Below are 12857 nucleotides of genomic sequence, written 5' to 3'. Positions count from 1 at the left end.
CCTAACCCTGGTATACACAGCATGAGATTTACCAAAGAATTCTTCATCAATCTAGCTACCGCCTCTCAGAGAGGTAGATTATGTACGCTGAGAGGAGTACCCCCACCAATGTACCCACGGGGCTGTTGGTGGTTGAAATGGGGTCACTGTTGAGGATAGCATCCAACTTCATATAAAAGCGGCAGTTCTGTGGCACCGCACTGGAGACACTGCTTGTCTCCTTTGTCTTCTGGTACATGTGCCATAATTCCTTCACCTTTGCTGTTTACTGCAGTGTGTCCCGATTGTAGCTCTTTTCCCACATGCTGCATGAAATCTGCGCTTAGGTATTGACAGTCCTATGGCTGGAGCGCAGCTGGGACTGCACAGCCTCCTCCCCAAACACTGAGCAACTCCAGAAGTTCCGCAGTGTCCGCAGCATTTAGCCACCACGACAACCTGGGAAGGTGTGACATGAGCACTCCACACCGAGCAAACAGGAAGAGGAATTTCAAAATTCCAGAGCCTTTAAAGGGGGAAGGGGAGAAAGCATTTACCTTAATGCAGGGAAGAGGAGTTGAAACTCTTCCCTAGAGCCCTCAGGATGAGCAATGTGGGACACCTTCCAGAGGCCATTTATACTGATAAAACAAGCACAAGTGTCTACACTGGCACTTTGCCAACAAAACTTGTGCCTAGAACTCTTGTCAAGGTGGTTATATGATGTCACTGGATCTGAGGAGTTCTGTCATTGAAAGTCACTGTGCAGTATGTAGACAGCTGTTGTTTCTTTGGCAAAACCTGCTTATTTGTGAAAAAACACGGTAGTGTAGAAAAAGCCTAAGGAAGAATGATGGATAACCAGTATCCACCATTGTGTTTCCTACTGGTGCCTAGTAAGGTTTCTCATCCCATGATGTGCAGGAATTATTGAGCAGGGAGCACCATAAAATATGGAATTGGCATTAGTAGGCTCAGTTCTTCATAATTCATTTCTCTGAATAATGAAAATATCATTTTTCAGTGTGCGAAGAGTGACCAATCTGCTTTGCCCATGAGAACAGCCTCCAGCGGTGCATGTAGTGTCTCATATTCACATTTCAGAGTGGTAGCTGTATTAGTCTGTATCAGCAAAAAAAAACAACAACCAAAAAACGAGGAGTACTTGTGGCACCTTAGAGACTAACAAATTTATGTGGGCATAAGCTTTCGTGGGCTAAAACTCACTTCACTGGATGCATGCAGTGGAAAATACAGTAGGAAGATATATATATACACAGAGAACATGAAAAATGAGTGTTGTCATATGAATGTAACAAGATTAATCAATTAAGGTGGGCTATCATCAGCAGGAGGGAAAAAAAAACTTTTGTAGTGATAATCAGGATGGCCCATTTCCAACAATTGACAGAAAAATGTGAGTAGCAGTAGGAGGAAATTAGCATGGGGAAATAGTTTTTACTTTGTGTAATGACTCATCCACTCCCACTCTTTATTCAAGCCTAATTTAACGGTGTCCAGTTTGCAAATTAATCTAGTTCTGCAGTTTCTCATTGGTGTCTGTTTTTGAAGGTTTTTTTGTTGGAGTATTGCAACTTTTAGGTCTGTAATTGAGTGACCCAGCAGGTTGAAGTGTTCTTCGACTGGTTTTTGAATGTTATAATTCTTGATGTCTGATTTGTGTCCATTTATTCTTTTGCGTAGAGACTGTCCGGTTTGGCCAATGTACATGACAGAGGGGCATTGCTCACACAGGATGGCATATAACACATTGGTAGTTGTGCAGGTGAACGAGCCTCTGATACTGTGGGGGCTGATGTGATTAGGTCCTATGATGGTGTCCCTTGAATAGATATGTGGACAGAGTTGGCAATGGACTTTTTTGCAAGGATAAGTTCCTGAATTAGTGTTTTTGTTGTGTGGTGTGTGGTTGCTGGTGAGTATTTGCTTCAGGTTGGGAGGCTGTCTGTAAGAAAGGACTGGCCTGTCTCCCAAGGTCTGTGAGAGTGAGGGCTTGTCCTTCAGGAAAGGTTGTAGATCCTTGATGATGTGCTGGAGAGGTTTTACTGGGGGGCTGAAGGTGATGGTCACTAGCTCATATTCATGTTTTCTCTCCATCCAGGTATTTGTACTGCGACCACCACACTAGAGCTTGGGCACATACTTGAAGTCAGGGGAATGTTCAGTGCATGCAGGAGACCCCGTTCTGCCTCAGAGTTGGACACTTTCTCCCCTACTGAATGTCAGATTCCAACACAACCAACTTCACCAACCCCTCCACCCAGGGCCAGCGCTTCCTTTTAGGTGACCCAGGCAATTGCCTAGGGCGCCAGGATTATTGGGGGGTGGCATTTTGCCGGGGGGGGGGGCAGGCAGCTCTGGTTGACCTGCTGCAGTCATGCCTACAGAGGGTCCGCTGGTCTCACGGCTCCGGTGGACCTCCTGCAGGCATGACTGCAGCAGCTCCACCAGAGCCGAGGGACCAGCGTGCGGGGAGGCGAAATGGCCGTGCGCCTAGGGCGCTAAAAATATTAGCTCCGGTCCTGCCTCCACTTTCATCCTGCTGGGCATTCCTGGCCTGGAAGCAGCTCATGTCTGGATCTCCATCCCCTTCTGCACCGTGTACATCATAGCCATCATGGGGAACTTCACCATCCTGTTCACTGTGAAAATGGAGCTGAACCTCCATGAGCCCATGTACTATTTCCTCTGCATGCTGGCTGTCACCAGCCTGGTCCTGTATACATCCACCCTGCCCAAAATGCTGGCAATTTTCTGGCTCAATTCCAGAGAGATCAATTTCAATGCCTGCCTCACCCAGACGTACTTCATTCACTGCTTCTTAGCAATGGAGTCTGGGATTCTCGTAGCCATGGCTTTGGATCACTTTGTGGCCATCTGCCATCCCTTAAGACATACCACCACTCTGATGAACCCCCTGGTGGCCAAGATTGGCCTGGCCGTGGTGCTGCTTGGTTTCATAGTTGTATTATCCTATCCCTTACTGCCAAGACAATGGCCTTATTGCAGAACCAACATAATCCCCCAGCCGTACTGCCTGCACATAGCTATGGTGAACCTAGCCTGTGCCGACACCCGTGTCAGTAGTTACTACGGCCTCTTTGGGTAATTCTGTTTGATGGGTCTGGATGTGATTTATATTGGGGAGTCCTGTATCCAGATCCTCAGGGCCATCTTCAGCCTCCTCACAGAAAACACACGTCTCAAGACTTTTGGGACCTGCAGCTCCCACCTTTTTGTCATTTTAGCTTTTTACTTCCCAGATCTCATCATCTCTGTCATGAACAGATTTGCCCAAATGTGCCCCTGCATTTCAACGTTCTCATTGCCAACCTGTACGTCTTGCTGCCACCCATGATAAACCCCATCATCTACGGTGTGAAGACCAAACAGATCCGGGACAGGCTGCTCTGGCTCTTTACTAATAAAGGGGCCTAACGTTTTCTCCTGGTGCTCTGGATCTCAGACCAAGCTCTGTGCAGAGCTGGCTGGTGAGATGGTGCTGGGCCCCCTTCTCGCAATCATTTACTGGACAGTCAAAGTGACATTAAATCCTTTCCTGCCCTTGCTGCACTCTGTCTACATACAACTCATTCTCTCATAGGATTCCACCTTTCTAATTGCTTTTAACTAGACCTCTGAGGCCCCACTCCTGCCCTGCCTATTCCCCAAGACCCTGACCCCTGACTTACTTCTGTCCACAAGGCCGCTTCCGCTGTCCCACCTGTTCCACCAGAACCTGCACCATTCCCCATCTCTTACATCAAAGCCCATCCCCTGTTACTCACTTCCCTCCTCTCCATCCCCATCTGCTTGCTGGATCATCTGCACCTTCCTCTCCCGCAATCTGGGCTCCCTCTGCTCCGGGGCTGGGCTGGGATCTGCTGCAGCCTGGCAAGGAACCTGCAGTGAGGATGCAGCGCTGGGGCCAGCAGGCCAGTCCGGAGCAGAGAGGGAAGCCTGCAAACTGTATAAAATCAGCTGAGAGTTGGGAACAGGGTTGTGATGCAGTCAGCTGAGACTGTGCATAATACAACTTGTGGGGCCTAAAGCTCAGCTGCAAAGTCTTGAGGGGAGAGACCCTTGCGTGGCTTATTTCCTTAACTTTCAGCAATGGTCTCAAATTGCAGTGGTGGAGGTCTAGGTTCGATATTAGGAAACACTGTTTCACTAGGAGGGTGATGAAGCACTGGAATGGGTTCCCTAGGGAGGTGGTGGAATCTCCATCTTTAGAAGTATTTACGGCCCAGCTTGACAAAGCCCTGGCTGGGATGATCAGGTTGGGATTGGTCCTGCTTTGAGCAGGGGTAGGACTATATGACCTTCTGAGGTGTCTTCCAACACTAATCTTCTATGATTCTATGTTTTGTTCCTCCTGGCTGGGGGTCTGTGGCTGGCAGGGTGTTGGGCTGGGAGCCCTTTGTCCTGAGCCAGGCCTCGGGGGCAGGGCAAGGGATCAGCTTTGAAGCTAGGAGGACAACAGCTGACACAGGCGGAAGGACAAGCCCCATCTTGGCTGGGAAGGGGGGACACTGGGCAGAGGCTGGGTGGCTGCAGTAGTTCACACAGAGGGAGATAAATGCCACGGCTACCATGAGCCAGCAATTTACATGGCAGCGTATCTGGAATGACAGATTTTGATCACAACATCTAGAAGTTCTTTAGCTAGGCTGCCAGGCAGGGTTCTCCCCATGTCATGGATGGGCAGAGCCACACAGAGCTAAAGTCATTTACTCAAGGCCACAGAATGAGTCTGTGGCAGAGCTGAGAATAGAAAGCAGGAGTCCTGACCCCCGACACTGCTCCACCACCACTGCTCTGGCCATGAACTGGCATTGCTCCTCTGTGTTGTCTTACAGACAGTGAGGCTATTTGTGTGTTGTGATCAATGGCATTGACGTCCTTCTTAAACAGGAGGAATTTTTAAAAAAACAGCTAAAAACTAGAGACGCAAAAACAGGTTTCCGCACAGTTCAGTTTTCAGCCTTGTCTTGCTTGTTTACCAGGGTTCACACGCTGCCTGGAACTTTACAGAGTGCAGAATGGACAAGGATGTGCTGTAAGGAACCACATCAGTGCAGGGTGTGACTCTGCAGCCCTGATTAGGGGCTTTTCGTAGCAGCACACTGGAAATAATAAATAATCATCTCCATTTAATGCAGGGAGAAGCTGTGCCCAAGGTTACCCAGTGAATCTGGGGAAGAGCTGAGACTCTTCACTCCCAGCTGACTAGTTTCTGCTGATGCATTATCTCTAGTTAATATGTCTTGGGCCAAATTCTCAACTGGTGTAAGTGGTTGCAGCGTCACTGACATCAGGGGAGATCCTCAGCACTAAATTGTAAGCTAGGTACCCTAGGCTATTTTCCTGGCTCAAGACTGTTTGTAGAACCAATCAACAGAAAATACTGTCCATGTGTGACCGTGCTTCAGCGGCACACGGCTGAGGATGCCAAACTCAGGACAAACTGCTGAGAAAGAGGGTAGGGTCAACCCAGGCTGGTGGTTTTTCTGTGGTTACATTATAACAAGCCAGTAATAAATATAAACTTCTGCTTCACCACACTGGTTAACTAGACACATCCCAGCCCTGGGCTCAGCACCTGGACACTGGACTCCATGATTAGAAGTCAGTAAAAACCAATTTCCACCACATAAGGAGTCCTTCCAATCTGAAGAGACCAGCTGCTTATCCAGGTCCATACATAACTCAGATCTTACCCAATAATCCCACTTCTACCACCTCTTTAGCAATTAAAAACTAAAGTTTAATAATAAAAGAAAACAGAAAGAGTTATAAATGGTTAATAAATCAGATACATCCAAGTGGCTTTTCAGTGTTCAGAGATCAGGATCTCAGCAGTAATAGAATAAACTGCTAGCTTTCAAAAGTGTCTCTGGAAATAAACAAAGCAATTTGGGGGTCTTTAGTCCTTGTTCAGAGCTTCCATGTTAGAAACCCAGTGCAGAGAAATGAAGACAAGCCACAGATGTCTCTTTGGTATCCTCTGCCCTGTGCTTGGAATGTTACTGTCCCAAACAAAGCCCATTCCAGTACATCACCAATATTAATAACATCAGACACAAAGATGACACATGCATATACACAGGATAATCATACTTAGCAAATCATAACTTTTCCATTAACAGCTGACAGGACATATTGTGTACAAATTTGTTACAATTATATAACTGTGGCAGTAACAATGATAAAAGTGGTCATATTCAATCATACAGTATCACACCCTGTTCTCGTCCCATCATGGTGCGACAGCTGCTAGCCACCTAAGCAATTCCCATTGCCTGGGTTCTAGCAGGGTAAGCAGCTTGGACACTAGAGCCACTGGAGGACAGGAAGAGCAGATAAAAATCTGGGTTTTTTTTCCACAGGGAGGCTGTTCCTTGAACACAGAACGGAGGAAAGAGTTATTTAAAAGTGAGAGGTGGACGTCTGTGGACTTGGCTGTTTCCTCTAAGCATCACCAGCCAGCCCCCTTGGCTTTGAACAATCTGCCCATACAGGGGATCTTGTGAGAGTCCCTGTGTTTTCTGGGACTAGCCCAAGAACAGATCCCCTATGATGGGTTCCCCAGGGTGTAACCAGGACTGTGGACAACTGAGCCCTCTGTCCTACCAACCTGGTGTATCCCTCTGTCATGTGATGCTGAGTCAAGCCACAAACCTCTGGCAGGTTCTGTGCTTACACAGACATCCACAGGCAGGGACACACCCACCTGAGTTACATGAATAAACTCCTAGCCACTCATAACTAACACTAGAGAGGCTCAAGCCACTTCCCCCCAGCTCCCCAGCCTTGCACCAAAGAACTGCACTGTCCTGCCCTGGCCTGAATCCTGGCTTGTGTTGGATATTTACCCGGTCCACTCCTCCCTTGGTGTCGAGAGGACACACAGTCACCTTAAAAAGCAGCAAAGAGTCCTGAGGCACCTTATAGACTAACAGACGTTTTGGAGCATGAGCTTCCGTGGGTGAATACCCACTTCGTCAGATGCATGTAGTGGAAATTTCCAGGGGCAAGTATATATATGCAAGCAAGAAGCAGGCTAGAGATAATGAGGTTAGTTCAATCAGAGAGGATGAAGCCCTCTTCTAGCAGCTGAGGTGTGAAAACCAAAGGAGGAGAAACTGGTTTTGTAGCTGGCAAGTCATTCACAGTCTTTGTTTAATCCTGAGCTGAAGGTGTCAAATTTGCAGATGAACTGAAGCTCAGCAGTTTCTCTTTGAAGTCTGGTCCTGAAGGTTTTTTGCTGCAGGATGGCCACCTTAAGATCTGTTGAAGTTGCTGATATATGCATTTTAAAAAAGCAGGATGTACCCTCAGGAATGTCTGTTGGGGTCTCAAGGCTGCAGACTCTGAAATAAACCCACACCTGGTTAATCAATAATCAAAAGAAATATCTTGCTTGATCATTAAAACTGCTTGCTTAACAAGGTTTCTTTAAGGGACATGTCATTCTATTACTGATGTATAAATAAGGGGAAAAAGCTTAAGATAGTTGGACTCATTTGGGGACTCTTTTAGACTCTCTTTGGAATCTCCCTCTGGATACATCTTGGGGTCCCTACCAGCAGATGGAAGATTTGGCCACTGGAAGCCTGATGCTGTGTCACTCGAGAGCCACACTCAGCTTTGGTAATTATCAAGGGTTGGGGGTCTTTTACTAACCTGTTGCGGAAGTTGAGACTAGTAAAGTTTAGCTTTAGGTGAAAGCACTCTTGTGTTGTCCTCTTTGTGCAGCCATCTATCGGTCGGACGGCCCTGTCTCCCCTGATTTATTTCCTGACACCTCCTTGCACAGAGTAAAAGCTACCAAGGGCTTTGGGTTGAAAGAACCCTGGGTAACAGGCTGAGGATAGGAGGGAGATTCCCAAATTTGAGCCATTCTTTTCAGGTGACAGATTTGAAGAACTGTCCCAGACTGAGATGTCATTACAGGAAATTTGGGAACTAGGACCAGATGGTTTCACCCAAGAGTTTGGAAGGAATTCAAATGTGAAATTGCAGAACCACCAATAGAATTGTAGAGTTATAGAAGATTAGGGTTGGAACAGACAGTGCACCGGCCGTGATAAACAAACAAACAGAATGTTGGGAATCATTAGGAAAGGGATAGACAATGTGATGGAAAATATCATATTGCCTCTATATAAATCCATGGTATGCTCACATTTTGAATACTGCATGCAGAAGTGGTCAATCCATCTGAAAAAAAAAAGATAAATTGTGTTTGGAAAAGAGCAACAAAAATGATTAGGGATATGAAGCAGTTTCTGTATGAGGAGAGATTTAAAAGACTGAGACTTTTCAGTTTGAAAAAAAGACCACTAAGGGGAGAGATGTTAGGGGGCTATAAATTCATGACCAGTGTGGTGAAAATAAATCAGGAATTGTTATCTACTCCTTCCCATAACAAAAAACTAGGGGTCACTAAATGAAATTGATAGGCAGCAGGTTTGAAAAACAAACAAAAGAAGTATTTTTTCATACAATGCACAGGCAACCTGTGGAATTCCTTGCCAGAGTATGTTGTGAAGGCCAAGAGTATAACAGGATTCAAAAAAGAACAAGATAAAATCGTGGAGGACAGGTCCATCAATGGCTATTAAGCAGGATGGGGAAGGATTGTGTCCCAGCCTCTGTTTGTCAAAAGCTAGGAATGGTTGACAGGATAGGGATTCCCTCTGAAGAACTTGGCATTGGTCACTGTCGGCAGACAGGATACTGGGCTAGATGGACCCATGGTCTGGCTCAGTATGGCTGTTCATATGATCTAATGTCCACTGAGACAGGGAATGGTGTGCGGGTATAGTATTGTGTGTATTCAATATCTCTTGTGCTGTGGAAAGGTTTTAGAAACCCCATTTGCAGGGCCTGGGTCTGTTTGCTTTAATAATCATGTGCCTCGAAAGAGAGAAACAGGAAACAGTGCATCGAAGGGGGAGCTCTGGCAAGGATGTGCTGAACCAATTGGAGTGTCTGGGGGAACTGAACCACGGTAGGGTGAAGGGAACAGCTTGAGGACCTCATCACACAGGTTTGGGATCACCCGGCCCTACTCCCTTTCCACTCACAGTATTCTAATATTGGTGTGGCAGCTGCGGGTTTGCTGTCACAGCCTTGCTCAAGCTGCCATGGTTCTATGCCCGCCAGAAGGGTGTGTTTGGGTCCCACACACTGGACCCCGTGCTTTGGAGTCAGAGCAACTTTCAGGCCCTGCCACTGGTTCTGGGTTTCTAGGCACAGACTCAGATGCAGCTTCCATTCTAGTGCCTCCCTCTGGGAGCATGGAGCTGCACACCAAGTGCCAAGGCCCTGAGGCTACTTTCCTTTGCTCTGAACCTCGGCAGGCTTTTCTCTTATGGTACAGAGTAGTTTGCAGTCTCTTTCAGGACACGGACGTATATCTTATATAATAAAAATTAGATTTCAGAGAGCTCTAGTTCTATAGCTATATTGCTGTGACATCCTGTACACCAAAGCAAAACCCTGGCACCCCACATTTGCCACTGTTATATAGTTGCAACAAATCTTGTACAAACTATTTCATGTGAGGTATCTATGGAAAAGCTGTGATTTGCTGAATGTGATTATCCTATTTATGTGTTTGTATCATTTTTGCCTCTGAAGTAACAAATATTGACTATCTACCTGTATTTCAGATGCATTCCCTCCTGTGGTAACTCTCACAAAGTAGTTAACATCCAGACTAACCAGCACTTTGTGAATGGATATTCAACTTGATGGCTCATCAATGAACACAGTGAGCCATGGAAGAAGTTTGGCCCCATCTGTAGCTGAAATACATGCAAGGGCATGTGACCAGCTCATGTGACACTGGACTCGATCTTGTGCCTGTACATTTCCAGTAACTGTGCCGGTATCTCTGTTTGGGACAATGAAGTTCCCTCCACATGGCAGAAGCTATAAAAGGGGAATTGACATCACCACTTGGTCTCACTCCCACCGCAACTCAACACTTTAAAACACAGTTAGAAGAAAAAGACATTGACTGGAGAGGTGGTCAGTGGTTGGAAAGGAGAAATGCAGGAACTTCTCCAAAAGTCCACAAATGGGAACAACTGTGTCCTGCATATAATGAGGCAGGTGATATTAGTGAATACTTCACTATCTTTGAGATAGTGTGTGTAATTCATAAGATTCCTGTTAAACAGAAGATGCCCACTGTAGTTGCAAAGTTAATTGGTAAAAAACTGGATATACTCAATAAAATGCCAATTGGCAATCTTTTAGATTATTCTAAATTCAAAGAAATGGTTTTGAAACAATTTCAGATTACCCCTGAAACATATAGAGTGAAGTTTACAAATCCTAAGAGGGATGCTGATATGAGTAAGTGGAATATGTAAATAAAATGAAAGGTTTGACAGGAAAGCGGACAAGGAGCAAAGGTATTATAAGCTTTGAAGGAGCATTTGATGTTGTTGCTCAGGAGCATTTCTTAAATATATGTACAGATGATGCAAACCAGTGTCTGTGGGTCAAAAGGGTCAACACTGTGGATGAGATGACTTCTCTAGTTGAAGATTTTGAGCAGACACAAAATATCTATCACAAATATCTATCACAAAATATCTATCACAAAATATATACCTATATATACCTAGACAAATATCTATCACAAATATCTATCACAAAATATATACCTAGACTTTAGTAAGGCATTTGATACAGTTTCGCATGATATTCTTATAGATAAGCTAGGAAAGTACAATTTAGATGGGGCTACTATAAGGTGGGTGCATAACTGGCTGGATAACCGTACTCAGAGAGTAGTTGTTAATGGCTCCCAATCCTGCTGGAAAGGTATAACAAGTGGGGTTCCGCAGGGGTCTGTTTTGGGACCGGTTCTGTTCAATATCTTCATCAATGATTTAGATGTTGGCATAGAAAGTACGCTTATTAAGTTTGCGGACGATACCAAACTGGGAGGGATTGCAACTGCTCTGGAGGACAGGGTCAAAATTCAAAATGATCTGGACAAATTGGAGAAATGGTCTGAGGTAAACAGGATGAAGTTCAATAAAGATAAATGCAAAGTGCTCCACTTAGGAAGGAACAATCAGTTTCACACATACAGAATGGGAAGAGACTGTCTAGGAAGGAGTATGGCAGAAAGAGATCTAGGGGTCATAGTGGACCACAAGCTTAATATGAGTGAACAGTGTGATACTGTTGCAAAAAAAACAAACATGATTCTGGGATGCATTAACAGGTGTGTTGTAAACAAGACACGAGAAGTCATTCTTCCGCTTTACTCTGCGCTGGTTAGGCCTCAACTGGAGTATTGTGTCCAGTTCTGGGCACCGCATTTCAAGAAAGATGTGGAGAAATTGGAGAGGGTCCAGAGAAGAGCAACAAGAATGATTAAAGGTCTTGAGAACATGACCTATGAAGGAAGGCTGAAGGAATTGGGTTTATTCAGTTTGGAAAAGAGAAGACTGAGAGGGGACCTGATATCAGTTTTCAGGTATCTAAAAGAGTGTCATCAGGAGGAGGGAGAAAACTTGTTCACCTTAGCCTCCAATGATAGAACAAGAAGCAATGGGCTTAAACTGCAGCAAGGGAGATTTAGGCTGGACATTAGGAAAAAGTTCCTAACTGTCAGGGTAGTTAAACACTGGAATAGATTGCCTAGGGAAGTTGTGGAATCTCCATCGCTGGAGATATTTAAGAGTAGGTTAGATAAATGTCTATTAGGGATGGTTTAGACAGTATTTGGTCCTGCCATGAGGGCAGGGGACTGGACTCGATGACCTCTCGAGGTCCCTTCCAGTCCTAGAGTCTATGAGTCTATGAGTCTATGAGTCTATCTAGTTTCCAAAAACTGAGGAAAATTATCAGCAGAACTTATTGGGATGAAAAATTGAGACAAAAACGTTCAAATAAAAATTGGGAGATTATTAGATAGCGAAAAATCGCAATTCCACAGTCAAGAAGGGTAAAAACTTGGTTCAGCTGCAAAGTGAAGGTCAAAATTCGGTGTGAGGGGAAACTATATAACAAATGTGAACAAGGGGAGATAAATATCCTGCAATATAAATTGGCATTTATGAAAATCAAAAAATGACTTTAAAGACATCAGTTAAATATCCCTGGTTGGCAAAGCTAAGGCTGACGAAAAATGAGGTTATTAAGTATATTAAGAAGAAAATGAATCTTAGAAAAGTTTTAGGTCAATTCCTGTGTTTTAAAAGTAAACTATTAAAAACTGAGGGCAAAGATTTGAGAAGTTTAGGAAACAATGGAAAATCTGCTGTGGGATTAGTTCAAGAAAAATAATCTAAGAATATAAATAATGTCAGTCAATAACAAGGTTTATGCAAAACCGGTCTTGTCAATTAAACCTGAATTCACTCTTTTATTGGAGTAAATATTTGGTTTCTCAAGGGAAATGGGCATATGCAATAAGCTTTGGTTTTTCAATGCCATTTTAATTTATGAAGGGAAAACAGTGAGGTAAAATAATTAACACTCTGCAGTATCATTGGAGCACACATAAAATGGACCGAAGACTAGCTGACTGAGAGACCTCAGAAAACACGTGCTGTGACTGGGGCTTTTTCTAGTGGGGTTCTGCAGGGATCAGTTCTGGGCCTGATGTTATTCGATATTTTCATCACTGACCTGAAAGGAAATAGAAAATCAGTGCAGATAAAATTTGTGGACAACCCAAAGATTGGCAGAGCACTGAAAATGAGGAAGACAGATAATGTGACCAGAATAGAAGTGTAAAAAATCGAGACTAGGCGGGGGGGAATAGGCTCTTATAAAAGAAGAAGCTCCAAATATTGGGACTGTCCCTAAAAAATTGGGAC

At 44.7% G+C, this 12857-nt stretch overlaps 1 protein-coding gene across 1 annotated transcript; it reads left to right on the top strand.

Moving 5' to 3' along the window:
• The first annotated feature begins 2617 nt into the window (after positions 1-2617).
• On the top strand, positions 2618-3438 carry LOC115643262 (olfactory receptor 51E1-like). Its single transcript, XM_030547144.1, has 2 exons — positions 2618-3105; positions 3264-3438. Exons 1-2 carry the CDS (start codon positions 2618-2620, stop codon positions 3436-3438), a joined length of 663 nt encoding a protein of 220 aa, XP_030403004.1.
• Positions 3439-12857: the final 9419 nt, after the last annotated feature.

This window comes from Gopherus evgoodei, unplaced genomic scaffold, assembly GCF_007399415.2.
Source record: "Gopherus evgoodei ecotype Sinaloan lineage unplaced genomic scaffold, rGopEvg1_v1.p scaffold_54_arrow_ctg1, whole genome shotgun sequence".
NCBI classification, from domain to species: domain Eukaryota; kingdom Metazoa; phylum Chordata; order Testudines; family Testudinidae; genus Gopherus; species Gopherus evgoodei.
The sequence above is the reverse complement of the archived record's forward strand: the minus strand, read 5'-3'. Positions and strand labels throughout refer to the sequence as shown.